This window comes from Elgaria multicarinata, chromosome 1 (assembly GCF_023053635.1).
Source record: "Elgaria multicarinata webbii isolate HBS135686 ecotype San Diego chromosome 1, rElgMul1.1.pri, whole genome shotgun sequence".
NCBI classification, from domain to species: Eukaryota; Metazoa; Chordata; class Lepidosauria; order Squamata; family Anguidae; genus Elgaria; species Elgaria multicarinata.
In genome coordinates this window covers 9,783,990-9,807,663 of record NC_086171.1, presented here as the reverse complement: position 1 = coordinate 9,807,663, position 23,674 = coordinate 9,783,990, and the positions used below count along the sequence as shown (strand labels likewise).

The 23,674-nt window shown below is 42.6% G+C and overlaps 1 protein-coding gene across 1 annotated transcript in view; it reads right to left on the bottom strand.

The window, feature by feature from the left end:
• PPP1R9A (protein phosphatase 1 regulatory subunit 9A) overlaps positions 1-23,032 on the bottom strand; it is a 161,645-nt gene extending 138,613 nt beyond the window's left edge. Inside the window, exons 1-2 of the mRNA XM_063123090.1 lie at positions 22,982-23,032; positions 18,993-20,647 (exon numbers count right to left, since the gene is read on the bottom strand). Of these exons, the coding sequence (XP_062979160.1) occupies positions 18,993-20,444 (1,452 nt within the window). The 5' untranslated portion in view covers positions 20,445-20,647; positions 22,982-23,032. The remainder of the gene's footprint in view (positions 1-18,992; positions 20,648-22,981) is intronic.
• Positions 23,033-23,674: the final 642 nt, after the last annotated feature.

Here is a 23,674-nt window from a genome sequence, read left to right as displayed (position 1 = left end):
CAAACCTGCTGCTGCTGCTGCTTGTTGTTGTTGCTGCCGCCTCCTGCAATCCTGGGGCTGCAATCCTGGGCATGCCTCTCTGGAAAAAAGCCTCATACAGACCTGCACAGGATTGCCCTGTTAAAAGTATGGGGAGGGGGGGGAGAGACTGCTTAGGCTTCCTGCTGATTTTAAAACTGGATTCTAGGTCTACTGCAAATTAGATCCTGGCTTCTCATGTTTTGGACTACAATTCCCATAAGCCCTCACCAACACAGCCAATGAGTTGTAGTCCAAAATATATATTGAGGGTAAAATCCAAGGTAAATCCTACTTAGAGTAGACCCATTGAAATGAATGGAACTTAACTTGGTCAAAACTTACATAAGTCTTATTCATGTCAATGGGTCTGCACTACATAGGACTCATGTGGGATTCTACCCTCTGTTGCCTACCACACTTAGAATCATAGAATAGTAGAATTGGAAGGGGCCTAAAAGGCCATTGAGTCCAACCCCCTGCTCAATGCAGGAATCCACTCTACAGCATACTTGACAGATGCTTGTCCAGCTGCCTCTTGAAGGCCTTTAGTGTGGGAGAGCACTTAACCTCCCTAGGTAACTGATTCCATTGTCGCACTGCTCTAACAGTCAAGAAATTTTTCCTGATGTCCAGTTGGAATCTGTTTTCCTTTAACTTGAGCCCGTTATTCCGTGTCCTGCACTCTGGGAGGATCGAGAAGAGATCCTGGCCCTCCTCTGTGTGACAACCTTTTAAGTATTTGAAGAGTGCTATCATCTCTCCCCTCAATCTTCTCTTTTCCACGCTAAATATGCCCAGTTCTTTCAGTTTCTCTTCATAGGGCTTTGTTTCTAGACCCATGATCATCCTGGTTGCCTCCTCTGTCTGCGTCCTTCTTGAAGTGTGGTGCCCAGAACTGGACGCAATACTCCAGATGAGGCCTAACTAGGGCCGAATAGAGAGGAACCAGCACCTCACTTGATTTGGAAACTATACTTTTATTAATTCAGCTCAAAATAACATTTGCCTTTTTTGCAGCCATATCGTATTGTTGGCTCATATTCAGCTTGTGATCTACAACAATTCCAAGATTCTTCTCATTTTTAGTATTGCTGAGCCAAGTATCCCCCCCCCCATCTTGCAACAGTTCATTTGGTTTCTTTTTCCTCGGTGTAGAACTTGGCATTTATTCCTATTAAATTTCATGCTGTTGTTTCCAGCCCAGCGCTGCAGCCTATCAAGTTCACTTTCAACTTTGATTCTGTGTTCCAGGGTATTAGCTATCCCACCCAATTTTGGCTTAGCCTACCTCACAGGGTTGTTGGAGGGGGGGCTAGGAAGGGGAGATGTTATTTCTGCCCTGAGCTCCTGGGAAGGAACAGAAGTACCATAGATGCCTTACGCCAGGTCAGATGATTTCATCACCTATTCCGCTATTATATGTTTTCTACTCTAACTGCCAGCAAAAAAGTTACCTTCTTTCCAGCAGGCTATCTGAAAGCACACCCAAGTCATATGTAATATGCACATTTGATTTTTAAAAGATTTAGAAAGTAATGCTTCCAAAAACTGCATTAGCCTTTTATGCTGCAACATTACACTATTGGCTCACATTGAGAAATTGATCAAAAATGGTCACCTTCTTTCCAGCAGACCCAAGTCATATGTAATATGCACATCTGATATTTAAAAGATTTAGAAAGTAATGCTTCCAAAAACTGCATTAGCTTTTTGTGTGGCTTTTATTCCTGTGTGTCGTTTATTACATACTAACCCTGTTCAAAAGGCATGCTAAACCACAGTGGTTAAGCATTTTGAGCTAAACATTATGGCTTAGAGTGTCATGTGAACCATGACAATTGATGGAATGAGACCCATACTCATTAATCCAGTGGTGGTGTCTTCTTCGGCCTTCATTGTAGTTGGTGGAATGACTTTTCTTTTTTTAAAAAAATCCCTTCGGTTGATTTTTAATTATTATTGTTTTGCCCTAGAGCCTCAATGTTATTATGTAAACCATTGGTTTTTTGTTTATTGAATATAATATATAGGGTGGCCATCTTGATTTGTAAGCATGCTCAGTAGTGCCTCCTCCCCCCACCTGCCTCAGCTATATTGGAACATTGAGAGAAAATGGCTGCCTCCTCTAGCAAATATTGTCAGTGTCTTCTCAGAAGTACGTCCCATTGAATGTAATGGTCTTATTCCCTGGAAAGTGTGTAGGGGATTGTAGCTTTTTCCACACTCAGTACACAGAAATGGTTTTTCACCTCGGTGAATTTATTTATTTATTTATTTATTTATTACATTTTTATACCGCCCAATAGCCGAAGCTCTCTTTGATGTAAAGTAAGGGTGAACATAATTTTAAAGCTTTCCCACACTCTACACATTTTTATAGTTTCTCCCCTGTGTGGGTTCTTTGATGTCTACTCAAGGTCCCACTAGAGCTGAAACTTTCCCCACAGCCCATACATTTATATGGCTTCTTTCCTGTGTGGTCATCCGTTACACAAAACCATGAAATTCCATAAACAAAAAACCTACGGTTTACAAAACAACGTTATAGGCTGTACAGTTTTCAACCAAACTCCAAAAAGCAGGGAAATTGAGAGTTAAGGCTCACAGGCCTATAACGCCACATCCTCCCTAAGGAGGCAGAAAGTGCCAGTGAAATTCTCATTCTCCCAAAGCAGATATAAACCATGAGGACAGGATGGAGAATAGGATATGCAGAGGTGACTGTGGGGTTGTGGAAAACTGATGACGAACAACTTAGGGCCACCTACTTTTTGTTTGTTTATTTATTTATTACATTTCTATACCGCCCAATAGCCGGAGCTCTCTGGGCAGTTTAGAGCAGCCCTTCCCCAACCTGGTGCCCTCCAAAGATGTTGGACTACAACTCCCATCATTGCAAGTCAGTATGTCCCATGGACAGGAATGCTGCGACTTGTACTCTCAAACATGTGGAGAGGTGACTATGGGATTCTGGAAAACTGATCGGGGAATGTTGTTCTAGAGCAGCCTTTCTCAACCTGGGGCGCTCCAGATGTGTTGGACTACAACTCCCAGAATGCCCCAGCCAGCTGGCTGGGGCATTCTGGGAGATGCAGTCCAACACATCTGGAGTGCCCCAGGTTGAGAACCACTGTTCTAGAGCAAGGGCAGGCAAAATGTAGCTCTCTAGATGTTTTAGCATTCAATTCATAAAAGTCTCTGTCAGCATGGACAGTGATCAAGAATGCTGTGACTGCAGAAGAATGCTGTGACCGCAGAGGATTTTTCTTAGTGTTCAGCAGTGTGAGATCAAAGGCAGAGCTACCACCTAATAGATTCATGTGTAAGGAAGGATTATTTTAAAAACTATTGATGAAAATGATTTTCGTCCTCACCATAACATGGGAGTTGCAGCGCAGCACATCTGGACAGCACCAGGCTGGAGAAGGATGGTTTATACTTGGGTCCTATACATGTCTTCTCAGAAGCCAGTGCCACTGAGTTTACTAGGGCTTCCCCCCAAGTGGTATAGGATTGCAAACTAATCTCATTTGAAAGGAGTTCAAGACACCCAAACTAATCCTTTTCTGTTCCTCTGTCACTCTGATGAGATGATGTATTGTGGAGGGATTGTGGGGAGTGAACAGTATATTTTGTATGAACACATTTTAAGAAAAAAATTGGTTCTTTGAAGGGCAGGGTATTTACGAAAAGCTGAAAGTGCCAGCTCTTGCTCTGGTTCTACATCTCCAACAAATAGTGCCCCTTCTGTTATCAGTCGTGCTGCTCTATGCGAGATGTGTGTGAGAAAAAAATATTGCGCAGCCCCTGTATTTGGTAAGGATATAGAACAGCATTCCCTCTCCTGCTGTCCCAGCTTTCCTGACCATGGGACATACTGACTTGCAATGATGGGAGTTGTAGTCTAACACCTTTGGAGGGCACTAGGTTGGGGAAGGGCTGCACTAAAAAAAAAATAGAAGTAGGTGGCCCTAAGTTGTTCGTCATCAGTTTTCCACAACCCCACAGTCACCTCTGCATATCCTATTCTCCATCCTGTCCTCATGGTTTATATCTGCTTTGGGAGAATGAGAATTTCACTGGCACTTTCTGCCTCCTTAGGGAGGATGTGGCGTTATAGGCCTGTGAGCCTTAACTCTCAATTTCCCTGCTTTTTGGAGTTTGGTTGAAAACTGTACAGCCTATAACGTTGTTTTGTAAACCGTAGGTTTTTTGTTTATGGAATGATTCTATAATTCTATGTGACAATTCTAACATATAGGTACAAAAGAGTGTTTTACATTACTTGACATGCATGTTTTGTCACTTGACCATCTTTCATTTGACTGAGCAACTAGCCCAATTTAATTTCCAACATGAAACAATTAGATATAACCAAGTCAAAGTCAACAAAGTGTTTATCATTTTATCTGCAACCACCTTAGACTGATTAACTTCTGGAGTTGATGACTCTCCACTGAATCTAATACACCTCCAGGTAGTGATGGAGAAAGGGCAGTTAATCATTGACTGAAGAACTTCAACTCACTTAAAAACAACAAAGTCTTGTAGCACCTTAAAGACTAACAAACTGATTACAACACAAGCTTTCTTGGACTAGGGTGCTTCATCAGATCCTTGAAATAAACTCTTGCTTATGCCATAATAAATGTGTTAGTCTTTATGCTGTTACACGATTCTTTGTTATTTTGGCTGCAAGAGATTCATTTGGCTTCTCTTCCGGACGTTTTTTCCTAAAACAGCAGGTTCTGCTGAGCTCTCAGCAAGAACAATATAGGTCTCCAAAACACACAACTTTCTCCTACCCCTCTCCAATGGCAATTTCTCACATGATCATTCTCCCTTATAATTAAAAAAGAATACAGTGGCACAGTGGCCACATTCAGATGCAACAATAAGGGATAAACTAAGGCTCAGCATATAGTTGATCCTAACTTTTTAAAAAAGTGTTGGGACCTCTGCACATGGGGGGGTATTAAACCTTCCCACCCAGGCACTTTCTCCACCTAAATTCACACACAAATACACACACATGCAGGGTCTAAAGAAAGCTTTAAAAATCCCTCAGTTAGGGCCAATTGAGTTTTTCTTGCTTTCTTTAGTCCCCGTCCTGTGAGGAGGGGAGAATTTAGAAGATAAAGTGTCTGTGTGGTTTACTCCCCCTAACATTGTGCAGTACTCCTGATCTGCATTGGAAACCAATGCACTTACCCTAAAGTTAAAAAAAAAAGTTTGTATCAGCTAGACACTACACACTTTATCCCTCAGCCAGAATACTGGAGAATCCTAGCTTAGCATTCATAAGCTGCATGCTTGAGCACAAAGCTCTTTCGCTCCTGCTTGGAGATAGTAAAAAATACAAAATGAAAGAACAATAATGGCTCATCACTAGAAACAAAAAGTGGCAGGCACTCAGATACTAGGTAAAATAGGAAGAAGCTTGCAAGTGTTCACTTAAAAACACCACCACCATAGCATCAAACATTTATTTTAGAAGACATTTAAGGCAGAATAGTAAGTCTAGTGTTTCAACACAAATGTTAAAAATCTCCAATGACACAGATTGCAGTGCTTGTGTTGTACAAAATCATTTAGGTCTTTAATAATAGCCATTATGTTTCCTACATACTAAAATGCAATACTAATGTGCAGAAAGCACGTATCCGGTGTTTATAACAGACAACACTTTCAAGTATGACCTGATTTGGATATAGCTGAAACTCTTATAGAAGCCACTGCGGCCCAGACTCAGCAACAAACTGCCCTAGTGCACTTGTACAATGATCTCTGGCCAAAGCATAAATGAAAGCTAAATCCAACACATGTAGATGTTAAATAACACTGGGAGCAGGATGGTGCCCGGTGGCACTCCACAGTTCAACTGCCATGGGTCTGAGGTGCAGTCATCTAATGCTATTCTCTGGAACCAATCCTGCAAGTACAAGTCGAACCACTGTAGAACAGCATCCCCCACGATCAATTCATGAAGACAGTCCAGGAGGATATTTTGGTCAATGGTATCAAAAGCTGCTGAGAGATCAAAAAGTAATAGGTAACCAAGGCCAATTCTGTCCCCTCTTGGGGGCTGGCAGAGGAGAAGCAGAGATTTATATCATTGCAGGGTGCAAAGGAGGCTTCCTTGCTCTGGCACATCCTGCTTGGTTTCTGTACTGACCTCAGAGGAGAGGTCAGTACAGAACACTGCTCTGTCATTCACCTGCAAGGAAGTTCATGCAGTTACCTCATGCAATTCCTGCATGCAATTCCTGTTTGTCTTCAGCTATCAGGGAAGTATGTAAATACAAGGCGGCATTAATTAGAACTCACTGGTCCCTTGTAAAAAAAAAGGTAGTCCATATATTACCAAAGCCTGGGCTTAATTTTGGACAACTCACTAGGTATACAATCAATCAAAGGCCAACTCAATAATTAGCACTTTGGTTAATACAGGAACAGAATCTTGTGCTTAAGGGTAAAATGCAAGAACTGTATGAATGTATTACGAGATAATTAAGTACAGTGAAAAACCATGAGGTTAGTCATACGAGGTGTCATCAATATGCAGATGATACCCAGCTCTACCTTTCCTTTTCATCAAACCCAGGTGAGGCAGTGACTGTTCTGAACCAGTGCCTGGGCACGGTAATGGACTGGATGAGGGCTAACAAACTGAGACTCAATCCAGACAAGACGGAGGTACTGTTAGCGGGTGGTTCATCTGTCCGGCAAAGTGATGTATGCCCTGCCTGGACGGGGTTGCACTCTCCCTAAAGGATCGGGTCTGTAGTTTGGGGGTGCTCTTGGATCCAGAACTGTCACTTGAGGCACAGGTGAACTCAGTGGCAAAGAGCACCTTTTATCAGCTTAGCTTGATATACCAACTATGCCCTTATCTGGACAGAGATAGCCTAGCTACAGTTATCCATGCTCTGATAACCTCTCGTTTGGATTTCTGCAATGCGTTATACGTGGGGCTGCCTTTGAAAACGGTCCGGAAGCTTCAGCTGGTACAAAACAGGGCAGCCCATTTATTAACAGGGACTGGCCAGCGAGATCACATTATGCCAGTCCTTTTACAACTTCATTTGCTGCCAGTCCAGGTCCGGGCCCGATTCAAAGTGCTGGTATTGACTTTTAAAGCCCTAAACGGTTTGGGGCCAGGTTATTTGAAGGAATGCCTCCTCCCATATGTACTTGCCCAGACCTTAAGATCATCTACAGGGGTCCTTCTCCATGAGCCCCTGCCAAAGGAAGTGAGGCAGGTGGCTACTAGGAGGAGGGCTTTCTCCGCTGTGGCACCCCGGTTGTGGAATAAGCTCCCCGGAGAGGTCCGCCTGGCGCCTACACTGTACTCTTTTCGTCGCTGACTGAAGACCTTTTTATTCTCTCAGTATTTTAAAACTTAATTTTAAGTTAAATTTTACTGTTCTAATTCTGTATTTTAATCTTATATCAATTTTGCTGCATGGTTTTATCCTGGTTGTACTTTTTATACTGTATTTTGTAATTGTGCGGCGGTATAAAAATGTAATCTATATAAATAAAAATGAAAAAGACCGTTCGTTACTGTCGTTATATCTCCGAAAGTTCTTCACCGATTGCTTTGAAATTTTGACACAGCGTTGCTTTCGGATACGCGAGCGTTGTTATGTAACTATGTTCTCTATGGGGTCAAAGGTTTGTCTTAAAATCGAAGAAATAGGCCTCCTCAAAACCAGTCCTGCTGATCATTGTGACATTACCAACCAGTAGGCCAATCCGCTCCCTCTGCCTCCTCTCCTATTTGCATGTACTCTCGCAATTGGCTGAGTGAATACAGATGTCACACCTGTGACAGTTACACGTTCAGAAGAAAGGTAACTGCCATGAGTTTCCACTAACCTCCTCAACGTAAAAAAAAACCTTTTTAAAAAACCAAACAAACTGCTTTACTTCATCCAAATAATGCCTCGCAGAAGATCACACTTAGGTCGTCGTACTTGCGGAGCGGAAGCACTGCGACGAGAAATTGCAAATCAGACTCAGGAAGAACGGGCTTCAGCAAATGAGAAAAAAAGAAAAAAAATGGCTCAAATACGTGCCAAGGAATCAACCAAGCAACGTTCAGCCAGACTTGAGGATGCACGGTTGCAAGCACGGCAATTGCGTACTACAGCTACAGATCTGCTTTGTTCTCAACATAATGAACGCGAAAGGCTGAGAGGGGCTGAAAGACGTCAACGAGAAACAGCACATCAGCATCAAACATGACTCCGTGGTAAACAATCACACGATTACAATCGCCTTGCATTCCGGTACAACCCAGCTGATGATTATAGTTTGAGGCGGCATGTTCTCATTGGCAATATGACTGAAGTGTGTCCTTATTGCAAGGCTCTTAAATTTAATGAAGAAACAAAAGGAATGTGTTGTGCTGCTGGAAAAATTAAACTGCCTCAACTTGGAGAACCACCAGAGCCATTACAAACTTTGCTTGCCGGATATACCGCTGAATCAAAGCATTTCCTATCTAACATCAGGAAATACAACTCATGCTTCCAAATGACGTCGTTCGGCGCAGAAATCATCACAGCTCCATTTATGCCAACTTTCAAAGTCAAAGGACAAATTTATCATAAAGCCGTCTCTTTCCTTCCGTTTCAAGATAGTCAACATAAATTCCTACAAATGTATTTCATTGATGATGGCAATGATAAATTGAATGCACGCTGCGGAATTTATACCGGCATAAAAAGGTCCATTGTTTCAAAACTGCAACAGCTACTTCACGAAAAAAACAATTTAGTACATTTGTTCAAAACAGCAAATGACATGATGCCATCTGATACACACAAGATTGTTATTCATGCTGACAAAACGCCTGCTGGAGAACATGTGCGAAGATTCAATGCTCCAACTATAGACGAAGTGGCAATTGTTATAGTCAGAGATCAATCTTGACAGGACCTTTCAAAGGTGAAGATGTCCTCATTCCTCGCATTCCTATGATTCCAACAGATATGCCATTTCAATTTAAGAGATTGCAATTCCCAATTCGATTGGCGTTTGCAATCACCATCAACAAAGCTCAGGGCCAATCTTTAGAATTGTGCGGTTTAGATCTAGACACGGATTGCTTCTCACATGGACAATTATATGTTGTGTGTTCTAGAGTCGGCAGACCAGACAATCTCTGTATCTACACAGACAATGGAACAACTAAAAATATTGTATATCCACAAGCATTGTGAAATTAAACATATTAGAAACATCCGCTTTGTCTTTTCTTTCTTTTCAATTTAACCAGACTGAGCCACAGCAACGCGTGGCAGGGTACAGCTAGTAAATAAATAAAAATAAATAAATGAAGTTGGCACTATAATGTAGCACTTAATAACGGAGGAATGCAGGGGGGAAAGTCTACTCCTGAACATATCCACTGTTATAAGAATAGTCACAACGGATCTATTTTTACCACCGCATGTTGCAAGCTTCCAAACCATCAAAGAGCATCTTCCCCCATCCACCACCACCTTTTACATCCCTTCTCATCTATCTTAATCCTTTTAAGTATGGTGCCAGTCAAAAACTTGTAACTTGTTAATAATCTGAAGTGAATCATGAAATGCTATTAGATGCTCTTGGGAATTTAAATTGGATCTTCTTTCAGCTGTTCTTTAAGTTCTGTGCAATTAACACCATTCGTGTTCTCTATCACTATAGGAGTCTATAGGAAGAAAAATATGCTAGTAATGTGCAAACAAATTGAATAAAAGAATACATTTAAAGTTTTGAATGGAGTAGCATCGGAAGAAGATGTTTGCTTCAGCACATGGTAAATCCAAATATTTCCAGCATTAATGAAAATATTAATGCAGATATGACATGCATATGCTTCTGTTATTATTTGACTGTTAAAGGCAGTTAAAGTGATCAATTGGAGTAGGGTGGAATGGGAGGGTATAGCACTAACCATTATGCCAACCACAATCCAAATTCCCCCTCCTTCTGGAGCTATGAGCTCCAGAAGGGAGAGAACACTGGCAATTTATGGATATTTATGGGGTATTTATGGATTGGGACTGAAGAGGGGGGGTTTAGACCCCACACAACAACACTCCCATCCAAATCCCCTATTTTATATGTCCCATCACTTCTAGTTTGGGTCTCTACTGCTGCGCTAGACATTGCGCAGTTTATTTAATTACATGTGCACTTAAACAATGCAGATGTGGTAGTAAATTATTGTGATATATTTATACTATAGTTCCTAAACATAAATGAAACTAAAATATGCAATATAAAACTGTGTTGTGGGCATCAGTTACATCATATTTAAACTGAAATGCTTATTTATTATAACTTTATGTTCTTTTAAAAATAGTTATTTAAAACAACTATTGAAATTGTTGTAAACAATTGTTGTAAACCGCCCAGAGAGCTTCGGCTGTGGGGCGGTATATAAATGTAATTAAATAAATAAATAAAATAAATAAATAGCAATTTGGCATAGATTATATTACAGGAAGTTCTATCAAGGCCATTTGGTCCGTTATATTTCACCGAAATCTAAGCTATTTTTGTGCCCTTTGTAAAAGTTACAAACACTAGAACAACAACAAATGAATATGGGGGTGCAATCCTCTACATTTCTACTCAGAAGCAAGTCTAACGGAGTTCAGTAGGGCTTACCCCTAGGTAAGTGAACACAAAAATGCAGTCCAAATGCACTCTAAGCTTCACAATCTGCAAAAACACACACACTATCATTTCCTCTAACAGCAAAGTGAGTGGCCTTGTGCCAATCCATGAGGTAGTGAAACAAAGCCACCCAGAGACAAATAAGCAGGTATGCAAAAGATATCAGTTTAAAATAAATAAATAAGCAAACCCCAAATGGGAAAAACTGAGGACATATGGGCAATGGCCTTCATGCTGTGACAGAAACCTGGTAGTATGAAACCAGTGCTCAAAAACAAGCCCTCAGCGTGCTGGGCAGTTGTCAGGCAAAAAGAAGCAAGCGCTTGCTTCTCTTCAGCTTAGGGCAGCCTTCGCCAATCTGGAGCCCTTCGGATGTGTTAGACTACAACTCCCATTACCCAACCAATGGGTGAGTTTGCTATGAGTGATGGGAGTTATAGTCCAACAGATCTGGAAGGCACCAGGTTGGAAAAGGCTAGCTTAGGGCCTACTTGTGAACCGCCCAGAGAGCTTCGGCTATTGGGCGGTATAAAAATGTAATAAATAAATAAATAAATAAATAAATAAATAGGAATTGATAGCAGGCATCGGTGTCCCCCAACACCAGTTCCACCTGCCAGGATCCTTCAGAACTTAAAGCATCCTTTAGAGGTGGTTAATGGGCATCAGACAGAAAAACAGTATGGCTGAACCAAATCACCAGCTCTCGCTCCCCACCGCCCCCAGGCCGGATTATTTAAGTGGCAAAGGGGACAAACCACCCTTCTCAAACGTAAAGGATTCTGACCCCAATCCCACCCCCAAGGTTCCCATGCAGCATAGGGAGGGGATTATTCTTCCCCACAATCTGCAAGCCATATCCTGGGATGGCTTCCCAAGCCCCAAATCTGAGCACATCATTATTTCCCCATCATTTAGCTGCCTCCTCAAAGACTCCTCATGGCACCCAATATGTTCTGCACATTCTCGAGAAATGCAAAGGACAGATGATATTTTTGTTTAAACTGGGCAGCCAAAGAAGATCTATTTTAATTTTAACTAAGCTGTCACCACCACTGAAGAACTGGGACACAATCCATCAGGAAATGATGATGTGTCTGTCTCATTGAAATAAACACGAGCAACCAAAAAAAGCCGCTGAAGAAGGAACAAAAGCATAAAGTTGAGCAATATCTTAATTTGTAGCTTTTTTTTTATGTGAGCCATGTCACAAAAAAGGGTCATAATTAGCACCACTTACACAAAGGAGTTTAGCCACTTACAAAAAAAGGTAAAAAGCTATGGGCTCAAACTAACAAAGCCCCCAACATCCATCGGTGCCACAAATGAATCAACTTCTGCACCCAGTTCTGGATCAAAGCCATTAGAGAAACTTACATTAAATTTCTATATATACTCAGTAGACACCTTTAAATCCCCAGAGACCTCCTGCGCTGTTTCAGCATCTTTCTTTTCTGACCTTCTTTCCTATAGCAAGACCTTCTTTGCTAACCTTCTTTCCTATAACAACAGGGGTTCTGTTTTTTTTCTACAGGAAAGCAGGGGAGGGGAGTAAGCAAAGTCCTGGGGTGCAGGAAATGCAACAAGTGCGTCTTCTTGCATTTAAAGATACAGGTTAAGTTCAATCAGCTCTTGTCAAGACTATAGCAAACCAGAAGGAATAATACATTTATCCCCAACCTGCAATTTTTTTATAGTAATATAGTGGTTAAGGCTTCAACCCTATGCACACTTAATTGGGAGTAAGTCCCATCAAATACATCTTTCTAGTAAGCGTGCATAGGATCAGGCTACATGAGACTGAGCTGTGAATAATAAAGTTCAAATACTGCCTGTGTTAGAAATTCAGTGGGGATGGGAGGGGAAGATTTAGGCAAATTATGATTTCTCAGCTTCAACTCCCCCATCTGAAATATGGGTATAATATTACTGACCTATCATACAGCATTGGTGACAATGGCTGTTCCAATAATCTACAAGAAGCACTTTGAACACTCAAAAAGCGCTATAAAGATACTAAGATTTTTTTATGTCAAACAAGATGAAGTTAAGCTTGTTTGTGTGTGGGCGATGTCTACTGTGACCTCAGGAGCCAGACAGATTTCCAGAGATTGAAGACAGAGCTTTAAGGCGATACATAGTTTCTTACCCAAGACTGGTAAAACCAGAATAAATTATGCAAAGTAGCCAAATAAATTAAGAGATATCCTGGAAATCTGCATAATTTATGCAGGGTATGCGTTACAGATCTGGGAGGGAGGATGATTTGCCCTACTGGTGGGTCCCTTCTTTCCAAGGGTTCCCCCCACATTCCCGCAAAATGAAGAATTACTGTTAGGCTACCTAACTAGTCTGTCCAGCTTGGGGAATTCTAAACCCTTCTGCCGGGGACCCCTCACTTCTGCCTAGCTTTAGGAAAAAATAAAAAGATCAGCATTTTATGTACTTGCTCAACGCCAAGAAAGCAAGAATTTAACAAAACATTATAGAATATCCTGAGATGACAGAAGGAAGCTTAGTAACCATGCACGTGGGGAAATTTCAGTGATAATTTCCCTCTTAAAACAATGAAGGCAAGTGTTCAAGTTTTAAAAGGAAGGTTTTGGTGTAGACAATTTATTTATGAGAATTTGAAATTCCCATTAATTCAACATCTTGGTGGATCTAGTTCCATAGTGGAGATGGCCTGTTGTTTTCCCCAAAGTGATATCAGTGGACTAACCAGTAAATCAGAAAATTAGGTAGCTGCTAGACCCACCTTCTTAACAACTCTAACATCTCAAAAGAGTCCAACCAGATAGGTTATGATAAAACAGAGATTAACTGTTTGGATGCATATTCAGAAACAAAGACCAAGATGTATGTTTATTCACACTTCCGGATAGGATTCCAAATTATCAGACTCTCTAGGGATGGTAATGTGCACTACTGAGCTACATCAGAATATAGAGGTTTGTCAAAGCATGGAATTCTATTTTTCTTTGCAGGTGCTGAAATGTGCATTTATGTATTCTTTAAATCAAATTACACATTGGCTATACCAAGCTGAACCCAAGCTAATGATTGAGATTGAGGACAAGCTAATGTTTGGGGGGGGGGGGGGGAAATCACAGGATACACTGTAGGTACCAATGCCAGGGGGAAATCTTGCAGTTTGGTTCTTCATCTTTTTCCTCCATGCAGTTCCTTCTCTTCCTCTAGTATTGTCTTTATTGTTTTGTATTGCTTTGAAAACATAGCAATTAGACTGCATAGGAGTCACAAGCTATTCCACCCCCACCCCACACACACCCTGTAAAACTTTTTCATCTTCACAGCACTCCACAGTGGATGAAGCTGTGAGACTAAAATAGTTAAGGCAACTCTCTTTCAAATGAAAGCAGCTTAGCAGCATAGAATTTTCCACTGGTGATTGCCACATTAACCGCACAATTTTAAATACTGGAACAAAAGTTTAAAAGGACAATAGACTGACTCAACTCCCACTAAAGGCAATTGGAGGGTAGCTTCCCCCACTCCTGAATCTAACAAACAGCTGTTAAAGTCTCATTTCCTTTATCAGCTCAAAATAAATTGTTTCATGGATGAAAAACATGGATTCAAAAAATTATGCACGTTTTTTGCAATTTTCAGGTTGTGAGAATCAAGCAGAATTACCTTGTTTGAAGAAGCTCAATGGGCTTGTTCAGATGACACACTAAGCCATGGTTAGGCTGCTAACCCTTTTGAAGCAAATAGTTAGTGAGTGTGCATAAACCGTGGTTATGTAGCCACCATGGTTAGGAAAGGTTCACATGACATGCTAAGCCATAACATTCAGTTCAAAATGCTTACCCACTGTGTTGTCTGAACAGGGTCAATATATAGCATTCCCCACAGTCAAATGCTTGATGGCCAAGCTATTTTTCCCCATCATCTCCTACAGCCATTCATGTTCTTCATATATGGCTTTAGTGGGTTTTATTTGAAAACAGCTACCAACATGTAATTGACTCGCACTTCCAGATGTACTGAATTCATAGAATTCAACATACGAACAATCATTCTATTTGTCATTAGGTGAGAAATTATCTTCAATCATATGCAAAATAGCACTGTTGAATAAAACAGCAATTATTTCAGAGGATTTATTTGTTTTGCTTAATTCCTTTCCAGTTACCCCCTCCATCAGCTCATCAGTTGACTCTTTTAACAGTGTGTCAATTGTACCTCAATTACTATGAGGATAAATTATTATTGCAGCTGTAGCAGATTACTACACAGTTCTCTGAATTTATGAATTCTGGTTTTCCTGAACTAAAATCATGGAGTGTCATTGGTTGTTTAACTCAGTAGGGAGGGCAGGTGGACAGAAGCCACCACACTCACTCACTCCTGCTTGCTCAGTTACCCAGGGTTTGTTTAAACCCTGGATAGTCATATGACATGCAAACTGGGCCAGTATCTGGCATCACTATTCTATCCCCCGGCCACAGGCTACAGCTAGACCTAAGGTTTATCCCAGGATCATCCTGGGTTCATCCCTGCCTGAGCGCTGGCTGCCCTGTGTGGCACTTAGATGAACAGGTTTGACCCCAGGACAATCCTGGGATAAACCTTAGGTCTAGCTACAGCCACAGGCTAGTCCAGATAATGCAACCTGCAACCTTAATTAATCTCCCCTCATATTTATTGTATACATAAATGTGTGTAGGAGCAAATTAATGTAAAAGTTGAAAACTGCTATGATATCACATATTTTTGAAAGTCAACAATATAATGTGAAAGGATTTATTATTAAATTAACAAATAAATGCAACTAAACCAGTCTAGACATGGTTTTTTCTTGTACAATTTGCTGATTTTTAAAACAATTTAAATGTCAGGGTAAGAAAACAAAGTGTACCAATACTTTTATATCATTTACACAAGAAAAATCACCAGATAAAGAAAATAGGAACCAGCTGTTATCGATTCACAAGGATAAGATTAATGATATAGTAATGTGGCTCCACAATACTTTTTCAGCAGCTTATATTTAATGCCCTGTATTTTACATGTAACTAGCACACTGTGAAGAATTATCAAATCAGAATGCGTTAATTGCATTATTTTCCAAATTTATGTAAGTTTTATGGTCAAAACAGACAATTTCTCCCCGATGTACAATTCACCAGTCAGGTATACTTTAATTCTAAAGCCTGACAAACCTAAAACTTCATTCTCAATTTCTACATAGCTTAAGCTAAACAAAAATCAGTTGTGTCAATCTCAAATGTGTTGGATATGGCTTTGGTATTAAATTCACAAAGTAGAAAGGTTCTTTTTCTGTAACATTGCATTGCCTATCTGTGCCACAGCACAACCTGGATGGGGTGGGGTAGGCAGGGGCTCATTCCTGCTATGCTGAGCTTCAGATAAACTCAGAGATCAGTAAGGCAGAAGGCTTCCTGCTTTCTGAGCATTAGTGCAAGGCCAGGGGAAAGGTCTGCCCTTTTCCAGGCTGCGGAGAATGGTGGGAGCCCTCACCAGATTTAAAAAATGCTCTTGAGAAGCTAATAAGTGCTTTTGTCAACTGTTGCCTATACAGCAGATATCTATTGCTCACACACTTTTATTTTTCACAGAAAATGCCAATTCAATATTAGATATCCATATAAATTACACCTCCATCTAGCACAAACACCTACGCCACCTCAACAATTTCAAATTAGATATTTCTCTGCTTATTGCTACAGTACAGAACCTCTGGGGCAGGGGTAAAAAATGACCCTCTAGAGGTCTCAAATTGGTTGTCCAGGTTTCCCCAGAAGATCACATCCACTTCCCCTAGGGTCACCCCCTTTCCCCAACCACCAATTATTCAGTTTTTGTGCAGTTTTCCCCCATTCTAAAAGGCCTCTCCTTAGAGCTTCTCCATATGAGCAATTTACTGTACGCGCATGATTAGTCACTCATGGAAGCTTGTGGGTCATTTTCATGATGCTGTCAACAGCCGATACCTCTCCTGCTATTTTCAAGCAGAAATCCGCCATTTTATAAAACCCCCAAAATGCAGTAATGAATGGAAAAAGCACTATAAAGCAGCACCATCTGCTGGTGGTAAAACTGAAACATATGGGAAGCAAGCAACAAAAAGAGGGGGAAGCATGTCTATTGTGGATCCTTAAATCCACAAAGATTCCAGAAGTCAAAGTCCCTGTAAGGCTGCGGAATTTTTGCTACATGCGGAGAAGTCCTTAGTTACTGATAGTAAACGCTTTAAGCTAAAATATGGTGGTATTTTTTTGTGTTCTGGTCCTGTCACCTTTGCTTTGGCCCTGCCCACTACTGCAATGCCCTTCCCAAGAACTTTTCCAAAATGGAATTCGGCCTCAGGATGAAAGAGGCCCCACACACCTGGATTAAGACTTTAAATACCATCCTCATATATAGCACTTAGATTGATGATGCTCCTACTTGATTCTTCAGGGGCATGTAAAGGCACAAAGCCAAACAAATATGGTATATGAAACAAGAGTATTTTATGTAAATGGACTGGGTTTAAAATATGCATAGAATTATAGAGCTATAATTGGGACCACATGACAGATTGGCTCATATCACAACACTACATTTCAGTGACCTTCGCAACTATCCTCCGAGGTAGGTCCTATGACCCCATAATGTGGCACCTAGCCAGAGAATCAGCTTTAGCTAGCATAAACATATATTGAAACATATATCTTTGCTTCCTAAAAATCAGAAGAATAGGTGGGTGGGGGTTTCCATGGGACAGAGCTCTGAAAAACACGGATGTTCTGGCTAAATATATCAGAGATTATTATTTCAGGATATTTCAGCAGGAAAACATGTTTGCTTCACATCCTTGCCTGTTATTTTGGGTTACAATTTAATATTATACACTGCCTTAGAGGCCTGTTTTGAGGGCCAAGAGGTGGGATGTAAGTAATTTTATAAATAAATAAATAAATAATAAATGCAATCCAGAGGGTTAGAATAATTTGTGCTTGCTAGCAATAGGCTTATAGACTATGCAGCCTCAAGGTTTCTTACAATATGGGATGCTTCCAACCCCAGAGGGCTTAGGAAGAATGGTGTTGTAAGTCACAGTTATCCCAGACTGTAGACAAAGGTGTAAGAAATGGCACAAAGAAGAGGGGTATGTGAAGTCTGAGGGGCAACAAGCATCTCACAGGGTATCTATGACTAATGGGAGAAAGAGCTCACCCTCCTCTGTGTTGATCCTCTGCAAACATTGTGTAGTCCCTGGCCCTAGCAGAAAAGGGGATCTACGACTGCAGGATGGATGGTAAGAGCAGATGGTATGGATGGGCTGTGTTGCCTCCACAGCCCATCCATACCATCTGCTCTTACCATCCATCCTGCAGTCGTAGATCCCCTTTTCTGCTAGGGCCAGGGACTACACAATGTTTGCAGAGGCACTATAAAAGGATCAGCAACCGGAAACACAAGGACCAAATATGCCAACACTCAACAGTTAGGCCAGACGCAGGACGACTGTGTGGCAGAAGCTGTGGCCAGGGCTGTGGCCATAAGGTGGATGAATCCCCCACCTCAGGCGGGTGGATGGGGCACAGGATCACATCCCCCACCACCACCATTCAAGGTGACGCCCAAGTTTGAAGTCTTCTCAAAAGGAGACAGCAGGTGCACCCACTGTGGCAAATGCTGCAGCAAGAAAGTGGCCAGCATGGCTCTCCAGAGTCTGCCAGGCCCAAATGCCTCACTTTTAGGCAGTCCTTCCTCAGAGCAAGATAGCCAGGGAGACTACCTGTACCACCACTATGTATTGTGACGGGAGGCAGCGGAGGTTGGGAGTGGGGGGAAGAAGAGGAGGTACAACAAAGGAGAGTGGGAAGAGGAGAGCCAGTGCACGTCTTCACAAACACCAAAAAAAAAAAAAAACCAAGAAAAAGTTATACAGGTTGGATTGGGGACTGTTTGAAACATAAGCTGGACACAGGAAACCCGACTGGGTGAAGGGCAATATATAAATTTAGTAAATAAAATAAATATTTTTGGGACACTGGCTTAAATCAACCATAAAAGCAAAAAGCAAGCAATAAGAGGTCATCAGAGCCCAGAACTTTTTTTCAATTAGTTAAATAAATCCTCACTTAGAATCAAATGGACATCAAAATACTCAGTACCAGATGCCACTAGCTAAAATTCACCACAGATAGTGTCAAAGTTAAATTTAAAATCCAAAAATAACTGCTAAACGACAGGCAGCATAACGAGTTAGCACAAGCATATGCAAGGACAGAAAACAGACCACTGAAACTTACCTTAATTGGAGCACTACTAAACTTAATTTTTCTATTTGCTGGGATTTCATCTTCTTCAGGCAATCCAGTAATTTCAGAACATTCTGTGTCAGGTTCATAGTTGTAGTTTTCATCACTGTCTTCTTGATCATCCTGTTCTGTTCCTGTCTCCCCCCAGTCAGAATTGTATCTTGAGCGTACCCTGTAGACATTGTAATCAGTGTGCATATACACATGAGAACTCTGAAAGTTATTCAAGTCTTCCTGTACTTCCTTTCCATTTGTATCTTCACAGTGGGAGCCAACAGAATGCGAAGTTTCAGCAACTACAATGCCATCACCAGCTATTAAGTTTCCTGATATTTCTGCAGTCTCAGCTCCACCAGAGACCTTTTTTTGCTGGGAAAGTGGTACTTCAGGATCTATTTCAGCCTTATTCCTGGCACAGGTCTCACCAAAATTCTTTCTGTCAAGTCCATCTGTTGGCTCTTGTTTATTTGCTTCACAGGCATCATCAGAATCATAACAGGCACCCTTATTTTGTATTCCACTTGTTTTTAGAACAGGCAAAGTGCTTTTGGGGGTTTCGTTAACCAATGGAGATCTACTACTGGTTTCCTGTGAGTTCTCGACAGATACTGAAGTGGTACTTTGCTTGGCTACTGCAGGCCAAGCACTGGCATCTTTTATGGGGCTAAAATCGTCAAGGTTTGCAACAGTGGAAGACAGATTTGTGTCCACCGAAGACAGGTTTAGTGGATAGTGACCAGTTACAGAGTATTCTTCATTGTTTTCTGCCTTTTCTAAAATAATAACACTTTGTTGTGAGTCAGTATTTTCAAACACTGCACTAAGTTGACTCACTGTTGGAGAAACAGCCTCTGTCCTTGAACTAAGACTGTCCAGTGAATCTGTGCTTCCTCTGTTAGACTTAGAGCTGCACCATTCATCTTGAAGTTCGTTATTAGGAACTGATCTCTCTTTCTTTGGGGAGTAGCGATTCGAATGACCTGTTTCATGAGTATTTCTTTCAAACAACTTTCGTGTTTCAGTAAACTTGGAATAAGAAGGACCATCGTGCATAGCATCAAACCTACTAACCCTTTCTGAAACTGATGATTCTAACTTCACAACTGCTCCATCTCCCTTCTCCACAAATTCTTTAGGCCTAATCCTTCTTTGAGGAGACAATGGACCACTCTTACCTCTGGTCTTTGCCATACCACCAGTACTCTCATTGGGCTCCATGCCCATTTGCATGAATAAATTTTTAATCCTGTTGACATTAGATCCATATTTCCTCCCCCTGTTTTGTTGAGAAGCCTCTCCTTCTTCTTTTGTCTTTTGTTCTCCATCTGACTTAGGTTTGTCAAAGGTACTTTTCAATGCTTGGAACTCAGTCCTATAAGCATTCCTGTGAGGAGAGGCACTTCGGAGGGTTGATCTTTCCCCTGAACACTCTGTCTTCATCATGTTTATTTTCGGAATGTTAAACCAACATACATAGTGGCTGCTGTACCCAACCAATTCCTTTTGAGATTGTGGGATGTACTTAAAGGGCACTAGATTTTGCCAAGGCCATACCCTTAGGCAGCAGACAATCCTTCAGATACTGGTCACAACAAAAAACCAAATGGGTAGCCAGACGATTTTTCAAAAGAAAATGTTGATGGAACCTGCAATACAAAGAAGGATTTTGATTCACATCACATGTTTATAGTTCTTTGTGCCTATTCAATATTTACATCAGTTTCATAACAATACTGGATACAAAAGGGAAAGATTATGATATGAAAGCACCTGATGTAATTCCATCTCTCAAACTAAGCACATTTGGACATGGCAGTTATGTGGATGGGAGATCACCTAGGAAGCCACATTCACACAGATCCTTAGGAGAAGGGCAGAACAGAAATGGAATAAATATGGGACTGCTTCCAGCTTTGATGACAAAGTGACATGTTAACCTTTGGTATCATCAAGACTTTATTTAACCCAGGGCTAAATCAGGATCCAGCCCCTTGGAACCCATTTTTAATTCCAGTGCTCAGACCTAGATCACAAAATAATAACAAAGACAAGGAACTAAGTACATTTCTATAACAAATGAATAATTACAACCTGCTCCCCACACACCTGAGATTAAGGGACAAAGCTTTTGACTAGAACAAAGTCCCAATCCCTCTCTTTTTCTACCAGTCAGTCATGTGATATCCTGGGAATGGTTTCATTATCATATTATATTACAGCACAGAATCAGTGTATGAGAAAAATCCAACAATTAGGCAGTCCAGGAAAAGTTGGTGAATATACGCTCTGTCATTGCTTAGGGAATAAGGATACCAGAAAACAATGCAGTCCATCTATTCATGTTTTTCTGCATCCTGCAATCATTATTATGCACACACACAATGCACAAATTATTCAACTGTATGACAGTATTGTACTGTACCTAGGTATTCCATCACTAAAGTTTCCATCAAATTATGACAAGAGCCAGGTACCATCGTCATCTCTCTACCACAGGAATGGTGAAATGCAGCCATGAGTGACGGGGTCCTTTGAAATGGCAACACTTTGTGCAGTCACGCTGTAATCATTTTCAGAACACCACCAGCAGTAAATGAACAAATTAATACACTCGCTCCACAAAACCGGGGGGGGGGGGAGAGGGAGAGAGAGATCACATGCAATGCAATCTAGAACTTGCAGGAAGCAAATAATTTAATATGATAAAGACTTGCCTGTTCCCTTTGTGGTATTTTCAGCATGACAAAGAACTGCAAAAGGTACAATGAAAGGAGGAAAAGCGCTTGATACAGGCGAAATGTCTCAATTTCCCAGGTTGGATCTCAACAAAATCTGTACCTCAAAGGAAATGTATATGAATCCTGAGCTGTTCATATCTCTTATAGGGAGAGAGATGGGGCTGACAGAGACCCTTGGCTCGGTTAATAGTGGACGACGAGGAGGAAACGGGGTTTGATTCCTGCCTTAGCAAGCAGCCCTGAAGGGCTACAGAAGAGCAGCACATGACTAATAAAAAAGAGAGCAAAATCTCTCATTAGCGCCCTTCTGTTTCCGCCTCGTCCTCCGCGGTTACAAGTTCACCGCAGCTGCGAGCTCCCAAAGCGACCTGAGACACATGCAGACTCGCCTGGCTCCTTCCAGCCCAAACTGGACGCTTTCCTCCCCCCTCCCCAACCTTCGTTCCTTCCTACACCCCCCGCCCCCTACTCAGCGTTGCCGAGGTTGGGAGAGATTACAAGACTCGCGCCCATATTGCGTCTATTCTCCAGCCTTGACGACTAAGCGGTTATTTGCTCCTAAGCAACACTATGATGTTAATGCCCCCCAATCCCTTCTTGGAAAAGGACCACGTCCCTGCCCTCCAAATCGCCTTTCTCTTTCTCTCTCTCCGAATCTGGGGCCGGATAGGGGGGTGGGGAAGCATGCAATTAAAAACAAAGGAGAGGAAACCGAAAGCGCGTGGAACGTACCGATAATAAGGAAGGAAAAGAAGAGTCGTAACGGTCTCAGGGCAGAGAGAAAAGCCTCACAGCAGCTTCTTGCTTGCGCAAGAAACCCATCCGGGGAGGAAATCTGAGTGAGGTGGTGGGGAGTAGCTAGCTATCTAACGAGCCCAAATGTGTGGAAATAAATCTTTCCTTTTCTCCCGTCCCCCACCTCTCTTTCGGCCAAGTGGTGCAAAAGGCACAGGTTAGTCAGCCCCCGCTAAGTTCCACCAAAGCGGGCAACGCCGGAGCGGAGAAGCACCTTGCAACAGAAGAAGCGCGAGCAAGGGCGCCGGCGCTGTATCAGAATGCAGGCGAGCGGGCAAAAGGCAGCGGAGCAAGAAGCGCTGCTCCACAGCCCGGGCAAACGAGCCGGTGCACTTTTGGCGCTCCTGAAACAAAAGCCGCTGCGGTGGCAGGAGTCCACCTACTGAGGCTTTCCTTTCCTTTTAAAATTGCAAATAGCACAGTACTTCCATCTCGCGCCACTCTTACCCGGGAGAGTGGGCGTTACAAGCCCAGCTGCCTTCTGTTCCTCCGTGAGCGGCTGTTTCCGCTGCAGCGGCTAGTGCCGCTGTCCCCTGCTCGGGCTCCACCGGCCAGCCAGCTCCCGACACCGCTGCTGCTCCTGCCGCCGCCGCCACCAGCCTGCCCTGCAGCAGCCTCCGACTCCGCTCCTCAACGCCATTGCAGGCAGCGGCGACTGAGAAGCTGCGCGGGGTGTGGGGGAGGAAGGTTCCCGCGCTCCGTTACGGGCCGGCTTCCCGCCGCCCGCTGGGCCTGGAGTGGCCTCTCAGGCTGTCTGGGTGGCCCTCGGGAGGGCGTCCCGACGAGCCGCCGGCGAGCCCGGGCCGCTCTCGGCCGCGCGGGGCCAAGAGCGCCTGACAGGTGCCTCACCTACTCGGCGCGCCGCAATGGTTTGCCCCGCTGGGAGAGAAAAGAGACTGGGAGGGACGGCGCCAAAGCCACGCTGCTACCACAGTCGCCGCAGCAGCGGCAGCAGCCCGGCCACAGCGTGAAAGAGCCGACGCGCCAGGCTCCTATCCGCGCCGTCGCTCTGCCTCCAGCTGCTGGCGCGCGTCCAGCCCGCTTTCCCCCGACGGCCTGAGCTGCTGCGGTGGACGCTCGCGCTCTTTTGCAGCCGTGCCCCCAAGCGGTGGGGAAGGGGCGGAGAAGCGATTGGAGCCC